Raw genomic sequence first — 20,395 nt, 5'->3', positions numbered from 1 at the left:
TGAAGATGAAGAGTTGTATCTGGCCACCAAACGCACACACATATTTTAGGAAGGCAGACCTAGCATTTCAAATTGGAAATGGCTATGTGTTGGGAAGGATGGATTAAGGAAACCTTATAAATACGAGTGCCTAGCAAAAGACTTTGAGAATATGGAAAATATAAGCAAAATAGAAATGACAGCAATTTTTGACTGTGTGGCTGAAAGCAACTGAATGCCTGAAGGCCCCTTTGTTTAGATAATGTTAGATGCTGCAAATACCAAGGAGCAAACAGACATCCTCCCTAGGCATGGCGGGAAGGGTCCCAGATAAAATTTAGAGATAAGAAAAGCTGTAAAACATGGTAATATAGTGATTCCTATAGGTTACATGCAAATCTTAGAGAATTTGTAACTTGTATTAGATTGGTTAGTGGAAATTAGAATATTCAACATAGAAGAAGGTTAAATGTATTGTAAAGGGGAAAATCTCTCTCTTATGCTCCTACTCTCTTCATTCTTCCTTTCTTAACCTCTCTTCTCTTACTCTCATTCTATCCCTCTCTCTGCTGTGCTCTGAGCTGCAGCTGCAGTTCCTAGCAGGGCCTTATATAAACGCAAGGCCTACAAAATAAACTGTAAACTTTAAGACCAGAATAAAGAGAGCGCCAGAGTTTGTCCTGACCATCCCAAGGCAGCGTTTCCTACAGCTATGAAAGCACCAAGAGCCAGCTATGAGTGGACAATGTGCAGAGGAGGGAGCTGATGGATGACCCTGTGTTTTGCAGGCCAGGCAGTCACAGGGACGAGACCCGCGTGGACGCCGTGTGCACCTACAGCAAGGAGCCCTCGGCGGCGCCTCTCGACAGGGTGGGGCTGTACCACCAAGTGAGCAACAAGACCAGAGGCATCACCCAGCTGGGCCCCTACAGCCTGGACAAGGACAGCCTCTACGTCAACGGTGAGCCCCGCTCCTCCCTCGGCCTCCTCTGCTCTCCCATGGCAGCCCTGCCCCAGTGCTGCCCCTTGCCCACATCCAGCTCCTGACCCTCTGTCTCTCTCTTTTCTCAGGATTCAACGAGCAGCCACTGCTGACCAGTGAGTACCTTGCAGCTGTGGGATTGCATGAGGAGGCAGCAAGTGCCCTCCACTGTTGTTCTTTAGAAAAGAGGAGGATAGGGGTTGGGGCATGAGATCCTGGGGACTCCCCTGCTCTCCACGGATGACAGGAGACCTCTGCACTCTTCCAGACAGAGCTGGAACAACTGAGATTTTCCAATTTGCAATTCATAATCTTTGCTTCCTCCAGCTCCCAGCCATCCAACAACAACATCAGCCACCCTTGAGCGTTTCACTGTCAACTTCACCATCACCAACCTCCGCTACACTTCTGACCTCGAGAATGCTGACTCAGCCAAGTTCAGAGCTACACGAAGGGTTATGAACATGATGGTAAGTTGAACGCCACTGATCCACATCCTTTATCTATTTGATTGCATCATCTTTGAAGCAGTGCAGACAACTGGTCAGGGCTTAATTGTGAAACCTCTTCCCTTGGCAGCTCGACCGCCTGCTGAAGGAAAGCAGTATTGCCCCTGTTTTCCACGGATGTGAAACAACTGATTTCAGGTAAGAGTAACAGCCCAGTGTCCCTTTGCAAGGCCCATGCTCACACAACAGGTCTGTGCCTGGCCAAGAGGACACTCCTGTTCCCCTCCTTCACAGAGGCAGGCCCTTCTGGCTAATGCCATCCTGCTCCAGGATCTTCTCCCTGATGCCCCTTCCTCTTAGAGCTCCCCCTTTACGCCCGTACACTCGGCATGGTCTTGGCTACAATTATTTGGTAACTAAAATCAAGAATATTTTAAAGCATTTCCAGGCACTCTCCTTAATCAAGTGTCCTAGAGTATTAGTGAAGATGAAGACTTGTATCTGGCCACCAAACGCACACACATATTTTAGGAAGGCAGACCTAGCATTTCAAATTGGAAATGGCTATGTGTTGGGAAGGATGGATTAAGGAAACCTTATAAATACGAGTGCCTAGCAAAAGACTATGAGAATATGGAAAATATAAGCGAAATAGAAATGACAGCAATTTTTGACTGTGTGGCTGAAAGCAACTGAATGCCTGAAGGCCCCTTTGTTTAGATAATGTTAGATGCTGCAAATACCAAGGAGCAAACAGACATCCTCCCTAGGCATGGCGGGAAGGGTCCCAGATAAAATTTAGAGATAAGAAAAGCAGTAAAACATGGTAATATAGTGATTCCTATAGGTTACATGCAAATCTTAGAGAATTTGTATCTTGTATTAGATTGGTTAGTGGAAATTAGAATATTCAACATAGAAGAAGGTTAAATGTATTGTAAAGGGGAAAATCTCTCTCTTATGCTCCTACTCTCTTCGTTCTTCCTTTCTTAACCTCTCTTCTTTTACTCTCATTCTATCCCTCTCTCTGCTGTGCTCTGAGCTGCAGCTGCAGTTCCTAGCAGGGCCTTATATAAACGCAAGGCCTACAAAATAAACTGTAAACTTTAAGACCAGAATAAAGAGAGCGCCAGAGTTTGTCCTGACCATCCCAAGGCAGCGTTTCCTACAGCTATGAAAGCACCAAGAGCCAGCCATGAGTGGACAATGTGCAGAGGAGGGAGCTGATGGATGACCCTGTGTTTTGCAGGCCTGGCAGTCACAGGGACGAGACCCGCGTGGACGCCGTGTGCACCTACAGCAAGGAGCCCTCGGCCGCGCCTCTCGACAGGGTGGGGCTGTACCACCAAGTGAGCAACAAGACCAGAGGCATCACCCAGCTGGGCCCCTACAGCCTGGACAAGGACAGCCTCTACGTCAACGGTGAGCCCCGCTCCTCCCTCGGCCTCCTCTGCTCTCCCATGGCAGCCCTGCCCCAGTGCTGCCCCTCGCCCACATCCAGCTCCTGACCCTCTGTCTCTCTCTTTTCTCAGGATACAACGAGCAGCCACTGCTGACCAGTGAGTACCTTGCAGCTGTGGGATTGCATGAGGAGGCAGCAAGTGCTCTCCACTGTTGTTCTTTAGCAAAGTGGAGGATAGGGGCTGGGGCATGAGATCCTGGGGACTTGGGGAACATTTGAATCTTCTCCCTGGAGAGAAGAAATGACAGGAGACCTCTGCACTCTTCCAGACAGAGCAGGAACAACTAAGATTTTCCAATCTGCAATTCCTAATCTTTGCTCCCTCCAGCTCCCAGCCATCCAACAACAACATCAGCCACGCTTGAGCGTTTCACTGTCAACTTCACCATCACCAACCTCCGCTACACTTCTGACCTCGAGAATGCTGACTCAGCCAAGTTCAGAGCTACACGAAGGGTTATGAACGTGATGGTAAGTGGATCAACACTTGGACATGGTCTTGCCCTCACTGTACTGACCAGCTGGGAAGCATTGCAGAGATCTGGCCATGGCTTAATTGGGCAACCTCTTCCCTTGGCAGCTCGACCGCCTGCTGAAGGAAAGCAGCATTGCCCCTCTTTTCCATGGATGTGAAACAACTGATTTCAGGTATGGGTAACACCCCAGTGTCCCTTTGCAAGGCCCATGCACACCTGGCATGTCTGGGTCTGGTCTTAGAACACTCCTGTCCTCTTTCACGGAGAGAGGTCATTCCTGCTAATGCCATCCTGCTCCAGGATGTTCTCCCTGATGCCCCTTCCTCTTAGAGCTCCCCATCTAAGCCTGTACTCTCATCTTGGCGTGGTCTAGGCTAGGACTATTTGGTAACCCAATTTAAGAATATTTTAAAGTCTTTCCAGACACTCTCTTTAATCAAGTGTCCTTTAATCAAGTGGCATTAGTGAAGATGAAGACCACTATCAGGCCACCAAACACAGACGCATATTTAGGGAAGGCAGACCTAGTACTTCAACTTGGAAATGGTTATGAAAGCAGCAAGAGCCAGCCATGAGTGGACAATGTGCAGAGGAGGGAGCTGATGGAGGACCCTGTGTTTTGCAGGCCTGGCAGTCACAGGGACGAGACCCGCGTGGACGCCGTGTGCACCTACAGCAAGGAGCCCTCGGCGGCGCCTCTCGACAGGGTGGGGCTGTACCACCAAGTGAGCAACAAGACCAGAGGCATCACCCAGCTGGGCCCCTACAGCCTGGACAAGGACAGCCTCTACGTCAACGGTGAAAATTTTTTTAATTTCTTTAATTTTTATGAACTTCATTTTCTATACTTAAATTATTTAATGTCCTGTCATATTAATTCACTAATTAATTCCTTTTTCTTTAAGTATTTTTTATGCTTTCCCTGAATTTTATCTCTCATTCTTTTGCTGGGTTTTAATGCCTTCTCATACCCTCTATATGCCTTTATTATACTACCTCTCTCCATGTATTTTTTAATATACGAAATTAAACTTTTTCAAGAATATTTTCGCTGTTATTTAAATTTTAAGTATTCTATTTACAAAACGCTCAGAAAATATAGGGATTGATTTCTGAAGTTTAAGGTACAGCAGTAGAACTTAAGACCCCTTGGCAAAATCATGCAGAAATTTTCCCTGTAGTAGTTGGATGACTCTTTGGCCGTGGCATTGTCCTTGGAACTTGATGATCTCTATGTTCCCTTCCTCCCCAACGATTCTGTGTTTCTTAATTGGATTTAGGCAATTGTTAAATTCCCTCTAGACATTCTTAAGAAAGGGTAAATTTTGTGCAGTGCTAAGACAAGCAGCACCTTGCCTACAAGGTAATGTACATTTATGCCTGAGTAGTCACCAAATCAATCTTTTCTTGGGAATGTTTACACAGGAGCTCTCAGACATGTTTTGCATTCTAGTGCATGCCAAACCTTCCCAACTGCGAGGCATTTCCTCAAATCCTGTCCCTTTTCTTCTCCCACAGGTCATCATGAAGTGCAGCCTGAACTATGTAAGTACCATTAAGGAGAATTTGAGGGGCAGGAACATTTTGCTAATTAGCAGCAGCCAAAACAGCAAGTTGGATTAATCAAGCAAGAGCACTGCTGGTCTATAAAATAGTGTTAGGAGAATTTGTGTGCCTGCTAGGGAACCACAGCTTATATAGCCTTGAAGCCACCTAGAATATCTGGGAATTTTACCTAGAGTGTTTCCTCTTGGGATGTTGAACACAAATGGTATTTTCAAGCAATAACTTTTCTTTCTCATTACAGCTACTGATCAAAGCACCCAACTTCGGGCACCAGCAGTAAAGAACTTCACCCTGAACTTCACAATAACCAACCTCCGGTTCAATGCAGATCTGCAGAAACCCAATTCCAGGAGATTCAAGTCAACAGAAAAAGTCATGTACCACTATGTAAGCCTCACAAACGATGCCCTGCTGGGGCACAGTTCTCTCAGTATCTCTCATCTCTTACCTTCACTGGCACATTTTGCTTACTTCCATGTTGTTACTCCATTTCCAGCTTGATCCTTTACTCCAAAGGAGCAGCATTGGCCCAGCTTACATTGGCTGCAAAATAATAGCATTCAGGTAAGAGCGATGTCTGGGAAAAGTTCCCATTCCCCACTTCTTAAAATTCCCATTTCTCAGCATTTCACTCATCTTTGGGTATTTTTTCATTGTGGTAGCAATGTCTGAGGGGTTTTTCTGATCCCTCTCTTTGACTGTACACTAGAAGTTAAGATAAATTTCTCAATAATGACTAAACCAACGCCTCATTTCCTAGGTCCACGAAGAACAGGGATGACACAGGAGTAGATGCCATGTGCAGCTGTAGGGATGAGCCTTCAGGTCCCAAATTCAACAGAACAACCATTTACCATGAGCTGAGCAAAATGACCAATGGCATCACCCAGCTGGGACACTACAGCCTCAACAGCCAGAGCCTCTATGTCAATGGTAATGAGACCTTCTCAAGGCCTTTTTCCTAATGAAATTGCAGATTCCCTGTCCCTGAAGGTGTATAAGGACATGTGGCATGGAGTTCTGAGCACCCTGGTCTAAGTTAAAGTTGTGCCTGTCCAGGGCAGAGAGGTGGAACTGGGATGGTCTTTAAGGTCCTTTTTGTCTCAAAACGTTCTGGGATTCTGTGTTGGAATCATGGAACCATTATGGTTGAAGAAGACCTCCGAGATCAATCCAACCTTCAGTGTTGGCACAGACTAATTTGAAATTAGAATGAAGAAGATTTAATCCACCTCTTAAAACAAAGAACAAAGATTAGAGGGCAAAACCCCGTCAGTCACCAAGTTAAAAGTCTCAAACTCAGTAACCACAATCTTGTAATAAAATCCCCTGTATTTAGTCCTGCTAAGACTTTCTTGGAATATTTTCCTAATAATTTTCCATTTGTTTTTCAGGTTACAATGAACCTCACAGTCCACCCTGTAAGTATATTTAAAACCAAATACAGGTTAAGGCTACTTAAAGGCATACATTGATTTTCTTTCCTGATGATATGGCAATGTTTGTAACACTGCAAAATGTCTGAAGGGTGGGATCATGTTCACATGGGTCTTTTCTCTAAGAAACCCAATAACAGCAATGTCTTATGAAGATTCTGTTCTTATTTTATCATTCTCATTTTTGTCCTCTCTTGCAGCAGTAAAACCAACCACCACACAAAGTCCAGGAGCAATCACGGAGCACTTCACCCTGAACTTCACCATAACCAACCTCATGTTCACCACAGACCTGCAGACACCAAACTCCCGTAAATTCCGCTCTGCTGAGAAAATAATGAAACATTACGTAAGCCAAAATTCTGTTGTTTTTCACTGAAATCACCCAGGATTTTGGGGTTCCCGCATTCACAAAGACTTTTCCTTGCCAGATTGACCCCCTGCTTCAGAAGAGCAGCATTGGCCCCCATTTCAGTGGCTGCAAAGTGACGGGGTTCAGGTGAGCAATAACCACAGAGATTCACTTGGAACTGCAGCAAATGGATTTCCTTACATTTGACTGACACTTTAATAATTGTTCTCCTTTTCCAAGTAGTTGCTTTTATTATAATAAAGCTTCTATGCCATTTTGTATGGTCTTTATCTTACAAAAGCTATTTCTTTGTAAGGCCATATCTCGGTGATTTCTGCATCTCATCTGAGAACTGTGGGCAGATTTATTAGGAGGGTTTTTTAATCATATCAAATCAAACAAACAAACAACAAAAAAAACCCAAAATATTTTTAATAACTAACAGAAGCTCCATGATATTAAATTCCTCAGGCCTGGGAAGAACAGGGATAGCACAGGAGTGGACACCATCTGCAGCTATGGAAATGGCTCCCAGGTGCCCACCTTTAATCCAGCTGAGGTTTACCAAGAGCTGAAGAGAATGACAAGTGGCATCACCAAGTTGGGAATCTACAACCTGGACAACAAGAGCCTCTATGTCAATGGTGAGTGTTTGATTTTCCCCCTCCTCCAGGCACTGGAGGAGTTTGGTATCACTTAGTTCTCAGGGATCACCTCAATGGTAAAAAAGTCACCTCAAGGAGAAGGTCTAGAGTATTCTGCTTAATTTCTCTGTGTAAAATGAAGTATGATTTAAAATCCTTCTGTGTCGACATTTTTGAAAATTTTAATTTCTATATTACATTGAAGGGTGAACTTAATTTTAGTCTTGACCTCAATCATCCACCTGCCTGTGAACATTTCACCTGATTCCTGTCCCATAGTGCTTAATTAAACATTGGCACACACATTTTCTCATTGTAGCCCTGCTCTTCCAAAGCACCTTGTTCTGCCTAAGCTTTGTTTGCTTAATACATTCACACCCTTGGGGTCTGGTTCTAATGATTCATTCCCAAGTCATCCTTTTAATCACCCCCTCTCCACTTACATTCACTCTGGAGAATGGATTTCATTTTCTCTTGCATTTCCTTTCAGGTTACAATGAACTCCTTGAGAGATCTCGTAAGTATTTTGCCAAATTCATTTTGCCACACTCATTTCACCAAATTCATTTCAGGGGAAGCTCTCAAAGGAGCAATGCCCTGAGAAAATCAGAGGGGAAGAGATTATTCAGAGTAGCCTTGAGGTGTGCTGGGAGTAGGAATGTTTTGAAAGTGAAAACAGCTTTTTGTTTTGTTAGAAAATTCCTAATCTTTCTCCCCTTTGATTACAGCCGGGAGCACCACAGCTGCACCAAAACCAAGCTCCAGGAATTTCACACTGAACTTCACCTTGACCAACCTCCGCTACACTGCGGATCTGGATGCCCCAAATTCCCGCAGATTCCTTTCCACAGTGAAAGTCATGAACCACTACGTGAGTCTGGCTCTGCTTGTGCCTCTTTTGGGTCTTGGTGGTGACCTCAATCCACCTGCTTTAAACTCAGGATGTGTTTCCCAGCTCTCATTGTCCTTTTTTTTTCACAGCTTGACCCTCTTTTCAAGAGGAGCAGCATAAGCTCTGCCTACACAGGATGTAAAGCCATGACATTTAGGTAAGATTTGGAATTCCAGAATCACAGGATGGGTCAGGTTAGAAAAGACCTCAGTGGGTCCAGCAGGGTCATCCCATAGAGGACATGGATTGTATCCAGATGGCTCTGGGTTATCTCCAGTGAGGAGATTCCACAACTTTTCTGGACAATCTGTTCCAGTGCGTGGTCACTGCACAAAGTTCTTCCTCATGTTCATCAACTTCCATCAATTCCTACCTTGTTCCTCTTGTTCTGTTCCTCAGCACTGAAGAGCAGAGCCTGATCCCTGCTCTGTGTCCTCCCTGCAGACACTAAAAATATCTGAAAGAATACTAAAAGTGCCTGAAATACAAAAATACCTAAATATAAAACACCTAAAACACTCCTGAAATTGCAATGAACCATTTCTTTACCCACTCTCACCTTCAATTCGTGGCTGGTCTGAGACCAGAAAACAGCAGCCAGTGACACCTCCCTGTCCAGCCAGGAGTTTTTTTAGCTGGTAAAATCATTTTGATATCTACATGTCATCACCCCAGTTCTGGAGAGCCTGGTGGAGGATGCAGGAGCCCATTGGCACTGAGGGTTTGGTGTCTGTCCTAAAATCCCCACAGGAAGTTGTGCCAGCAGAGCAGTGCCCCAAAGAACGTGTCTGACATTTTCCCCCAGGTCTGGAAGGAGCAGGGATGACACAAAAGTGGACGCTGTGTGCAGCTACAAGGACAACGCCAGCTTTGACAGAGAAAAGCTCTACCAGGAGCTGAGCACCCTGACAAACAATGTCACCAAACTGGGCCACTACAGCCTGGACAGGAGCAGCCTGTTTGTCAATGGTAAGCATCCAAGGGGATAACAGGATTTTGGGATCTCCTGGAAACCATTCCTCATCACTGGGGCCTGAGCTCTGATGAACCCTTTGGTTTGTTGGTTTTTTTTAAGTTTGACACAATGACAAAATCAATCCTAGAGAATACTGCCATGCTGGCAGCATTTTCATTCCTTAAATCAGACAAATTCCAGGTGAATTTCACTGTTAGAGTGTATGATCTAAACAGAGATATGAACAGATGTAAAAATAAATTCACTCCACCCTTTTTATTTAGGTTTCACCCCCATAGACACAGCTGCCACCAAAAAGCCTCTCTTGACAGCAGACAAACTGGGCTACAGACTGAACTTTAGAATAGTCAATGAAAACCTCACCAACCCTGACTCCCAGTCTCCAGAATACAGAGCAGCAGTAGAAAGCATCACCAACAAGGTAAGGAGGTATTTGAGAATATGTCTGGCTGGTCAGGTTTTGAAGCAACTACCAAAGATTTGTCTTAATTAAAAACAAAAATTAAAATCAGAATTTGGGAACAAAAATTTATAGAAACTGAAAGATAAGATTGGCCTTTGATTCCGTTTTGGTTTTAAGTTGTACTTGGTGGGGGTCAGCCCTGCCCATGGCAGGGGACTGGAGGATCTTTAAGGTCTTTTCCAGCCCAAACCATTCGACGATTCATTGTGGTCTTATGAAATTCTCTCCAGCCAAAGACATGGACTACAAAATGCCAGAACTGATCTGTTAAATGTTAAATCCTCAGCATTTCACTCCCACCTCCAGAAGTGCATCAGGGCCAATCCCTGCTGGCAAATCCCTGGTCAGCCTATCATGATTCATTCCAGGAATCCAACATTTTCTCTTGAGCACCAATCCAATTTATCAACCTGCTAAGGCCCTGACTGGGTGGTTTTTCTCTCTTTGAGCTGTGGGTCTGGGAGGTTGGGGTGTCACTCAGGACACTGCTCTCCCACACTGGCATCCTGCTCAGACAAGGCAGCAATGTTTGCCAGGCTGGAAGTCAGACCCCACCACCAGAAGGTGCCTATTCCAAAATAAAGCCCAACCCTCGTGAAATCCAAACAGCAAAAAATAATCCTGGTGTTTCTCTAGAGGTCAAGTCCCTCCTGCTGCCCTAAAGCCTCCACCACACTGCCCAAGCTCATTAATATTTAATGTAACATTTTAATTTCAGGTGAACCAGTTATACCGTCAGAGCGAGCTGCGGGACCAGTTCCTGATCTGCAAGATCACCGGGCTGAGGTCTGGGATAAAATCCGATTTTATTTAGAGATTGCAGCACCCTGGCAGTGCTCCCCCCTGGCTGAGTGCCACTGGCCCCTGAGGAATTCCTCCCTTCCATTCTCCTGTTGGAAACTGATGCCCTAAGGAGGCATTTCCAGGCTTCCCAGAATTTGTCAGTTTGAATTTTTTGGGGGGTTTCTCAGTCAGGGTTTCTTTAAGGCACTCTCAGGTCTCTGAGTATTCCAGGAATTACACATTCCATCCTTTTACTGGGAACTGGTGATCCTGTGACCTCTGCACTCCTCTCAGCCTGAACTCCACTAGATTTTAAAAGTGAGCTGTGGTGTCCTGCTCAGGATGGAATGAGGCTTGGACAAAGGACCCTCCCACAGAGACAAAGCTTTTAAAAACCTAAAAGTGCTTCTCTTTCCTTGCATTCATGCAATACAACCCAAATTCCCCCAGAGAAGAGGTAAAATTTTAATTCCTGTCCCTGCACAAAGGAAAAGCCCCAACCAGTCCATTCCATACCATTATTCCACCACGTTACTTTAAACCACTCCACCTTCAGAACAGCAGGAACCCTTCAGGAAACTCCTTCCCACACCGAGCTTCCTGCCCATCCCATTAATCTCCAAACCTCTGTCCCTCTGCCCACAGGATTGGATCCATAGTGGTTGACTGCCAGTGCTTCTTCCAGCCCAACCCAAACATCACCAGTGCCGTGGTTGAAAGAACTTTCCAGGACAGAGCCTCCAACACCACTGGGCTGTGGCTGGGGAGCAGCTACAGACTGCAGGAATTCTCAGTGGACAGTAAGTGCATCAAATCCCTTCCCACTTATCCCATGGATAACTCACATTGCCATAGCACACTCAGAATCTCCCAAATTCTGCTCTGTCAGAGCACAAATAAATCTATTATTCAGTTGAATCACCAGACTGAGTTAGGCCATTCAGACATTCAGTCCTCTAATCATTGATGGCTTAAGGAGTTATTCAATATTAAGGTGTTTTCAGTATTAAAAAAATCAGAAAATGAAGTGTGAATTGCTCACCACTGACTTCAGCCATCTAGAGCTAAAAGGTCTTCCAGCTTTTTTTTCCCAATGTGCAGCAATCCCAAAGAAATGAATGGCCTGGTACCTTTGGAGTTTCCTGTCAGACTCAAATTCTGCCAATCTAAGACTAAATCTAAGCTAAAAGGCTGCAGCTCAGTGCTGCTTGGTGGGAAAGCCTCAGCTTCTCTCTACTAGAATTTAATTTTCCTCTCCATTTTCAGCCTTGGAACTCTCAGTTGAGACAGCAACTCACAAGACACCCCTCGAGTCTGGCAAAGAAAACTTTGGATTAAATTTCCAAATCTCCAACCTTCCCTACTCTCCAGAACTGCACGACTCCAGCTCCCAGATGTACCGAGAGAACAAAGAGAAGATTGAGAAAGAGGTGACATGAACAGCAATAGCTTGAGCTCCCTGTCCAAAGGATGTGTTCAACTAACTCAGCTTTCCCCAACTGTTTTGTTTCTCCCCATCAGCTCGAGGTATTCAGGAGCAGCCGCCTGAAGGATCAATTTGTTGGCTGCACTGTGGAGAGCTTTGGGTATGTCCAGTGCTTTTTTCAAGTCCCAAAAGAGCAGTTCAGGAAGACATTTAGGGTGTCCACCCCTCACTGCCAACCTCTGTGCCCCCAGTGACACACGGGAGTCACTTCATTCTCCCTCGCTCACTTCTGCCTTTACCACAAAAGGTTTCTGTCCCAACAGAGCTGGTTTTGTTTCGGTGCTTGCAGAGCTGTTTTCATGCATGAACAATCCCAGGGTAAAGCAAACACGTTCATTCTCTCATTGAACGTGCCCAAATGAGCTCAAATTCCACTGGCACACACCAGGAAAACCAACTGACCACACAACTGACCAGCCTGAGGACAAAATCTGCCTCTGTGAGGCTCCTCCACCTATTCTTTGGAGGAACAAAGCAGCAGAGTAGATTTAACTTTTAGAAATAGAGCTGATTGAACTCTTAGAGTTGATTTTCCTCTTAGAAATAGAGCTGATTTACCTCTTAAAAATTCCTTGCTGGGGATTAAATCAGTGGATGGATTTCACAAGGCTGCAGGAGTTCCTGTCTTACCCAGAACAATCCCAATTAAACATCTCTGGGATATCTGCAAACCTGAGACTCCAAAGCCCTGTCCCTGCTCTACTCAGCTCTGTTCATTTTCTCTCCTCTCTGCCTGTCACCCTCCAGGCCTGTCCGTGGCAAAGGACACACAGAGGTTTCCTCAATCTGCACGTTCACCCTGGATCCCCTCTCGGGGACTCTGCAAGAGCAGGAGGTGTTTGAGGAGCTGAAACTCCTGACCCAGGGCTTCACCAGGCTGGGTCCCAGCTATGAGCTGGAGGAGCAGAGCCTGGTGGTGGAAGGTGAGAGGGACATTTTGGGGAATTCTTCTTAATTTTGTTTAAATCAGCTCCAGAGTTCCATTCCTCATCTGTCCCACTCCTCATTTCCAGGTTACTCTCCACTCAAGACGGACGAAGCAGAGTCCAAAAGATCTGGTAGGTGCTTTTTTGGCAAGGATTGACCCGACAGCCACTGAACACTTGAGCTCTGATAAGTAATTGAAGCCTGGTAAATACTTGAGCTGTAATAAATTAGCAACAGATATCTTGGAATGGGACTAAACCCATGGAAAAGATCAAAAATCCAGGGCTCTTGGTAGCAAACAGCAGGTGCCACCATCCCGAGGGGAATGGAATTGAAGGACAGGCAAAAGCAGGGCACTTTGGGAACTGTTTGAAAACTCTGGCACCGAGACATTTTGATAACTGCAGTATTTAAACCAGATATGGTTTAGCTTAGCTACTACTCCAGAACTAACAGCAAACAGGAGAGAGGAAAAAAAAAGAATTCTGAACTGTTACTTTGCCATGCACCACAAACACTCTGGTAAAACAACTACAGCTTTTGCTGACACCCTGAGCCCTGTCCCTGTTCCCAAAAGAGTCCAGAAGCAGTTAAGTCAGAACTTTGTCACTCTGAACATTCCTGCAATCAGCTGGAGGCTCTGCTGTCCCTGCGGTGGCATTTAAGGTTGTGGATCCCTGAACCCTCACTCCATTTTCCCAAATTTCCATAATTTGCACCTGCAGAGTGTTCAGCACTTCTGAACTTTGCCGGGGGGAGATCTCCCTCTCATAATCCCACATGGAAGAGTCTCTAAACCTGACGTGCCCTTTTTTTTTCTCCTTTTCAGAGCTTCAGTTCTGGGCCATCATTCTCATCTGCCTTTTCACCCTGCTGGGCTTCATCCTCCTCCTCTTGTTGTGCTTCCTGGTGAGTGTCCCCTTTGCTGTCCCTTGACTCCAGCAGAGCCACAGGAATTCAGACACATTCCCAAGGATCCAGTGGGAAACAGCAAAAACCAACCCAAATCCTTCAGTCCCTGCCAGCTCTTCCAAGCACTGGGGATGGGGAAGGGAATTTCGAGTCAGCTGAGCAGATTTTTAGCAAAGGAAGCAGAATTTTCCTTTTAGAAAAGCAGCAGGATCGTGGCTGGCACTGGGATTTTGCAGAGGGAAAACACAAACACAACACCAAGATGAGGAGCAGGAGTTAGGGAATCCACAGGTGGAAATAGGGAATCCTCTGCAGCATTTCCTAAACCTCTCCCCTGTCCAAATACCTGCAGGGATGAGCAGGTTCCAGATGAGGGAGTGCCAAAAAAAACATTTTTAACAGCCTGTGGGAACTGCATTGAGAATTTGGTATTCAGTGCTCTTAACCTACAGACTGCTGCAGCCTGGCAGGGCCATCTCCAGCTGCAAATCCTTGGAAAAGGCACAGGAGATCCTCTTCCCATCTCTGGGGTGTTTGGATGGGGAACAACATCTCAAAAGCACTGCTTGAAAACATTGCTTTGCACCAGCTGAGAGAAGAGCTAAATCTACAGAGAGCAGGGAGGTCCAGGAGACAAAATTACAGCCAGCAGGATTTAGGAGAGGAAACCCCTGTGCTGCAGAGCTGCCTCACAGCTTTAGGCATTTTGGGATTTTTATTCCCAAAATCCCTCCCTTACCACCCAGCAATGTGATTTGGGGACACCTAATGGTGGGCAGAGAACAGATTCCATTTTTTTCCCATTAAGTTTGATTTTTTTTGCCATTTATTTTGTTCTTTTCCCATTAGTTTTGTTCTTTTCCCATTAATTTTTGTTCTTTTCCCATTAATTAATTTTTGTTCTTCTCCCACCAGGTCATCTCCTGCCTGAGGAGAAAGTCCCACCTGTACCAGGTGCAGCAGAGCCTGTATGGGTTGTACTTCCCCCACCTGAACACAGGGAAGGTTCACTGACACCTCAGCTTGGTCTTCCCAGACCTGTTTGTCCACTGATGAAGGAAAAAATAGCTACAAAAACTAGAAAATATTTCTTTTATAAATTATTTCAGCGTTTTATCTCACCTTGAGACAAATCTTTGCACTATTGCCATGATTCTTTTCATACTCCAGGAAACTGCCAACAGTGCAGGTACTGAGGAAAATATTTTTTTAAGCACTGCAGTGTTTTATATAACTATAAATTTTATATAAATATTATACAACCAAAGGAAAATAAAAAATATCAGGAGCTGCAGTTTGCAAAGCCCTTCAGTGTTAACGTCAGTTTTCTGAAAAAGGCTTAAAATTATACTAATTTAGAGATTTTTGGGGACTGACTGCTGTAGACTTAGAAATCCCACCTAGATTTTAGCTTTTTCACCACTGAGCTATAAAAATGTAAATATCTTAAATTAATTCAAATATTTAATCTATTTATAATTATGATATTATGATGTAAAGAGATCTTGTTAAATCTGAGTGTGACATAGCCAGGCTGTGTTTTTTGAGATTGCTGCTGATTTCAGTTCATTAAATGCCATATTTTACTGTCATGAAGTTGTGTTTCCTTTGTAACAGCATTTTTATCATCCCAAATCAGAAACTGCAGAAATCCTGGAGGTTTTGCTCCTCAACCCCACCCCACAGCACAGGATCTGTTTTTAGAGTTCAGAACCTTTTCCTGCCCCTCTCACCCAGCCAGAATTGCCCCAAAACTCCCATTTCATGCCCCAATTTCCTGCTGAGCACAAGACTCAGGGCTGTTTCTCTGCAATTATTTGGTCCTATCGTTAAATGAATTCTCTGAAAGTGAAAGCATTCAATTAGAATTAACAAACCCACAATTAGTCATTAATCCTGCCACTGCAGGCAATGTTTCCACGCAACCAAGTGGGTTTTGCTTTCAAAGCCGAGCTCCTCCAGGGCAGGTCCGACCAGTTCACCCCCAGCTCAGAGTTTCCTGCAGAGGATTAGGATCTGTTTGCTCGCTCAAACAAAGGGCTTGAAGCACCAATTATGTCAGCAAACATCGATTAAAAGCTCTCAGAGCTCTTGCACAACACCTCTGTGGTGTCCCTGTTCCCCCGAGTGTCCTGAGTGCAGCGGCCACCCTGAGACAGGGATGTTGGGAGTGGGAAGGAATTCCCAGCTCCCAGTCTGAGCAAGAAAAGCTGAGTGACCCAGCAGGGCTGAGTGCAGCCACGAGAATCATAAAATCCTGGAAGGGACCCTGAGGGATGATGAGTGCAGCCCCTGTCCCTGCACAGACCCCCCAACAATCCCACCCTGAGCATCCCTGAGAGCGCTGTCCAAACGCTCCTGGAGCTCTGGCAGCCTTGGGGCCGGGACCATTCCCTGGGGAGCCTGGGCAGTGCCCAGCACCCTCGGGGGGAAGAACCTTTCCCTGAGCTCCATGCCAAGCCCTGGCACAGCTTTGTGCCATCAGAGCAGCAGCTCCTGCCTTGGCAGCCCTGGATCTTCAGCTGACTGTCCCTGCTGTGCCTCAGTTTCCTTCCCCCTGGTTTCCCTCTCCCCTGGGGAGTCTCTCACCCCCAAAAAGCCACGAGTGAAGCCAACAGCAGAGATGAGAAGCTGGCTCGCACGGGGAGAGGAAGGTGCTGGGTTTTGGTCCTGTTTCCTGGATATTCTGAATTTTCCTTTTCCCAGCGTGGCCCCAGGGGAAACCAGGGGTCACCCCAGGAGCCAGATCACCTGCCCAGGGTTTGGAGAGAACCAGCACACCCTGCAGGGCAGAGCTGGCACCGATGTCCCATCCAGTCCAGGGACAAAAGGAAATGCAGAAAATGCAGCAGTTTCCCAGGGAAGCTCCAGGACTAACTGGGAGCACAGGGCACATTTCTCACAGAAAGGCACAAGTAGCTGATCTAATGCAGAAAATCCTCGATGTGGCTATGTTTGTGGGGATCCAAAATGCCAAGGAAACCTCCCCAGCCCCACTCCTGAGGGAATTGTTCCTTTCTGCAGGAACAGCTGCAGAGCATCCCCCTCTGCCCAGCACAGCACCAGCACCCACTGCCAGCCCAGGATGTGCCAGGCACCACCTTTGCCATCCTGGCCAGGGGGCAAACCCCCACAGCCAAGCCCCAAAACCAGAGCCAAAATTAAAGCTGGAAAACAATGAGAAAGGAGCACCAAGACAGCTGTGAGGGGAGGGAGCAGCACTTGCAGGGAGAGAGGGCTCAGGGGTGCTCTGGTGCCCACGAGCCTCAGTCCAGGGCTGCTTTCCAAGGAATAGGAGGCCTCACATTCCACGGTGCTCCTGAGCATCCCCGGGCTGTGTCACAGCCAGATTCGTGCTGGGCTTGCAGGGCTGGGCCAGCTCAGCACCAACCAGGGGCTCAGCTCTGCCCTGGGCAGGGACTGGGCAGAGCAAGAGGGTGGAGAAGCTCCAGAATCTGCTCCCAGCTCCTGCTGCAGCCCCTCCCTTAATCCCCCCTTTGCCTCCCTCTGCCTTTCTTGTCCCCTTCCCCTGCAGCTGCACCAGGGTGGCTCCTCAGCGTTCCTGTCCTTGTGCTTGTCCCCAGGGCACCCAGCTGAGTCCCTGCTGCCACCAGAGGGTGACCTGGCAGCACTGGCAGCACCGATCCCATCCTGCCCAGCACCTGCCTGGCACTGCCTGGGAACTGCTGCCAGGTCACAGCCACTTTATCAGTCTCTCCTGAGCACTGGGAACCAGCCTGAGCTGCACAGATTCCAGCAGCTGCTCCTCATCCTTCTCCACAGCAACTCCTATTCTGTTTGGCTCTTCCAGATGGGAAAATGCAAAAGCATATTGACAGTGCTTCTATCCAAGCACTATGAGTACACGTACCTTTGGTTAAAACAATGCTTGCTTATTTCCAATACAATACCTACTTGTCAGCCTTACAATACAATGCACAGAGCTCCATTATTAAGCTTAGAACTTCCTACTATCTCGCTAGATAAACTTTTCTGCAGCTTAGGGAGTTATTCTAGCCAAGCTTTAATACACAGACCATTGTTCTATTTGTCCTTGCTTTCTACATCTCATACAACTTTTCTGCTGATAAATCTTATGGCTACCACATAGCTCTAATTGCAGTTCTGCTGTTTCTGAGGCCTGCTTTTTGCAGCTTTCCCAAAACCCTCTAATTTTAAGGATTCCCACACCCAGCAGCTGCCTGGGAATTGCTGCCAGGTCACAGCCACTTTATCAGTCCCTCCTGAGCACTGGGAACCAGCCTGAGCTGCACAGATACCATCAGCTGCTCCTCATCCTTCTCCCCAGCAATTCCTATTCCATTTGGTTCTTCCAGATGGAAAAATGTTCCATCTGTTTTGTGCAGCAAGGCCTCTTCTTCAGGGAGTCACACACTCAGACACCTCTGCCACCTCCTGCTCTCAGCATCAACCCAGCAGCTCCTCCCAGGGCCAGAATTCCATCCTGTCCCACCGTTCATGGAGAGAACATGGAGCTCCTTGTCCAGAGCAGGGTCCAGCCAGCCCCAGCTGGGATTTACAGCTCCATGGGCAAGAGCTCCTCTCACCCTCCTCAGTCCTTCCTCTAATTAGTTAATTGATCTAATTGCATCTCATCAGCATTTCTCCACTGGGAGCCTCATCCTGGGGCAGCAGGGAGATCTCCACCATGCCCAGCCAGGAATTTAGTTTGGGAACTGATTGTTTTAGCAGCAAATGCATCATTTTGTTAGTGCCAATCACTGAATTTACTGGCAAGGCTTGGTGTCACCTGCAGGGTTTGTTGTCCCCTCTAGGGTTTGGTGTCACCTGCAGGGTTTGGTGTCCCCTGCAGAGTTTGGTGTCACCTCCACGATGCCAAACAGCCCAAGGGACCCTTACCTGTGCTCAGCCAGGGCCGCTCAGCGATGCCAATCCCAGCAAGGTGACACCTGTGGCTCAGGGCAGGGCCACTCGGTGGCAGCTCCGGACAGTGTCCAGCAGGATGTCCCGGCAGTGCTGCTCCCTGCAGGGCTCAGTCCCCTCTGGGCCGGGGCAGAGGCGGCTGCAGAGACCCCAAACACGCGGTTCCACTGGGCTTCCACTGAGCCCACCCCGCCCCCGGTGATGTCACAGCACCTGGGGCACACCCCACATCGCCAGAGCTGCCCCAGGAGCCGGGAAAGGCCCTGCCAGGAGCCGGGCACTGCCGGGGATGGGGCAGGGGGCACAGGGGAGGCTGCAGGAGTGTGGGAGGGGCGCAGGAGGGCTGCAGGCAGGAGGTGCCAGCGATGCTGGAAGGATGCTCCAGGACAATTTCTGTGAGCAGCAAAGAACTTGAGTCTCAAATGGACCCCAAGTGGTCACTCCAACACCCCTGAAACTTTCCAGAGAAAACCAGTTCATCCCTCCCTGGAAACCCAGACCCAAACTGGGGCTGCCTGGAGGAAGGAGTAGCCCCTGGGATCCCCCAGAGCCACAGGGCTGTCCCTGTCCTGAGCTGTGTGCCCATGGGTGTCACCTCTGCTGCCCCAGCATTGCAAGAACCAACATTCTTCAAAATCTAAAAATCTTCAATCTTACACTGCCTGATTTCACAGCCCCAGGGAAGGCAGAGCATCAATATTTGCATTCCAAATCCAGCTCAGCTCCTTTGGCTTTGGCAGCAAAGGCTGAACAGCAGCACCCTGCCAGGGACAACCGGGCTTGGATTGAGATTCAGACATGAAATAATAATAATAAATTCTAATCAATAAAAACAACACCCTGAGTGTTTACAGGAGGTGCACCCCCATCTCCCGGGTGACATCCAAGCTGTGGGGATGAGGTCAGACAGGTCCCACCTCAGCCCACCCCAGGGCAGCCACATTCAAAATCCTCAACATCCTCTGAGCACCACCAGCATCCTCCAGCCACTGTTCCTGAGCTGTGACACTGTGTCCCCATGGGTGTCCCCTCTGCTTGATGTGGCATCACTGAGCCCCAGCATTTCAAGAAACAACACCAAAAAAATCCCCAAATGAGACCACGAAATCCCTCAGGACCCCTGAGCACCATTGGTTTTCCTGCCCAAAGCAGAGGATCCCATGGAGCATGCTGGGGGTGCTAAACCTGCACAGGACACAGAGCTGGAAAATCCCATCCCTGGGACTGGAGTTGCCTCCCCTGTCCCTGTCCCCGTCCCTGTCCCTGTCCCTGTCCCCGTCCCTGTCCCTGTCCCATCCCTGTCCCTGTCCCTGTCCCCGTCCCTGTCCCTGTCCCTGTCCCTGCCCTGTCCCCGTCCCTGTCCCTGTCCCTGCCCTGTCCCTGTCCCTGTCCCCGTCCCTGTCCCTGTCCCTCTCACTATGGCACAGCCTCTCCGCAGGGCAGGTCCTCGCTGTCCCCTGGCACTCCAGCCCTGCAGCCCCATCCTGTGGCCACCCAGAGCCCCAAAGGTGGCCCTGCCGAGGCCATCCTGGGGTTGGGGACATCCCCTGCTGCCTGTGCCCCAGCTGGGCCTGGCTGAGCAGCAGTGCTGGCCCTGGGGACAGGGGCTGTGCCCTGGGGGACACGGAGCACTCGGGCCCTGCCCCTGCCAGGCAGGGCACAGGTGCCCACAGGGACCCCCCAACACCGGGGCTGCCAGGGCAGG

General features: G+C 47.8%; 1 protein-coding gene across 1 annotated transcript in view; it reads left to right on the top strand.

The window, feature by feature from the left end:
• The window catches only part of MUC16 (mucin 16, cell surface associated), a 121,306-nt gene extending 106,123 nt beyond the window's left edge, over positions 1 to 15,183 (top strand). The window contains exons 67-94 of the mRNA XM_088178981.1: positions 768 to 961; positions 1,051 to 1,077; positions 1,289 to 1,431; positions 1,541 to 1,608; positions 2,660 to 2,853; positions 2,943 to 2,969; positions 3,201 to 3,343; positions 3,453 to 3,520; positions 3,974 to 4,146; positions 4,867 to 4,893; positions 5,156 to 5,301; positions 5,411 to 5,478; positions 5,675 to 5,847; positions 6,309 to 6,335; positions 6,551 to 6,699; positions 6,782 to 6,849; positions 7,174 to 7,346; positions 7,837 to 7,867; positions 9,044 to 9,207; positions 9,478 to 9,635; positions 10,396 to 10,463; positions 11,106 to 11,260; positions 11,727 to 11,890; positions 11,982 to 12,046; positions 12,694 to 12,869; positions 12,960 to 13,004; positions 13,703 to 13,782; positions 14,701 to 15,183. Coding sequence (XP_088035107.1) covers positions 768 to 961; positions 1,051 to 1,077; positions 1,289 to 1,431; positions 1,541 to 1,608; positions 2,660 to 2,853; positions 2,943 to 2,969; positions 3,201 to 3,343; positions 3,453 to 3,520; positions 3,974 to 4,146; positions 4,867 to 4,893; positions 5,156 to 5,301; positions 5,411 to 5,478; positions 5,675 to 5,847; positions 6,309 to 6,335; positions 6,551 to 6,699; positions 6,782 to 6,849; positions 7,174 to 7,346; positions 7,837 to 7,867; positions 9,044 to 9,207; positions 9,478 to 9,635; positions 10,396 to 10,463; positions 11,106 to 11,260; positions 11,727 to 11,890; positions 11,982 to 12,046; positions 12,694 to 12,869; positions 12,960 to 13,004; positions 13,703 to 13,782; positions 14,701 to 14,799 — 3,073 coding nt within the window. The 3' untranslated portion in view covers positions 14,800 to 15,183. The remainder of the gene's footprint in view (positions 1 to 767; positions 962 to 1,050; positions 1,078 to 1,288; positions 1,432 to 1,540; positions 1,609 to 2,659; positions 2,854 to 2,942; positions 2,970 to 3,200; positions 3,344 to 3,452; positions 3,521 to 3,973; positions 4,147 to 4,866; positions 4,894 to 5,155; positions 5,302 to 5,410; positions 5,479 to 5,674; positions 5,848 to 6,308; positions 6,336 to 6,550; positions 6,700 to 6,781; positions 6,850 to 7,173; positions 7,347 to 7,836; positions 7,868 to 9,043; positions 9,208 to 9,477; positions 9,636 to 10,395; positions 10,464 to 11,105; positions 11,261 to 11,726; positions 11,891 to 11,981; positions 12,047 to 12,693; positions 12,870 to 12,959; positions 13,005 to 13,702; positions 13,783 to 14,700) is intronic.
• The last annotated feature ends 5,212 nt before the right edge of the window (positions 15,184 to 20,395 follow it).

The sequence above is a fragment of the Sturnus vulgaris genome, chromosome 26 (genome assembly GCF_052056855.1).
Source record: "Sturnus vulgaris isolate bStuVul1 chromosome 26, bStuVul1.hap1, whole genome shotgun sequence".
NCBI classification, from domain to species: domain Eukaryota; kingdom Metazoa; phylum Chordata; class Aves; order Passeriformes; family Sturnidae; genus Sturnus; species Sturnus vulgaris.
Note: the sequence above shows the minus strand (reverse complement) of the source record. Positions and strands in the feature narration are given on the sequence as shown.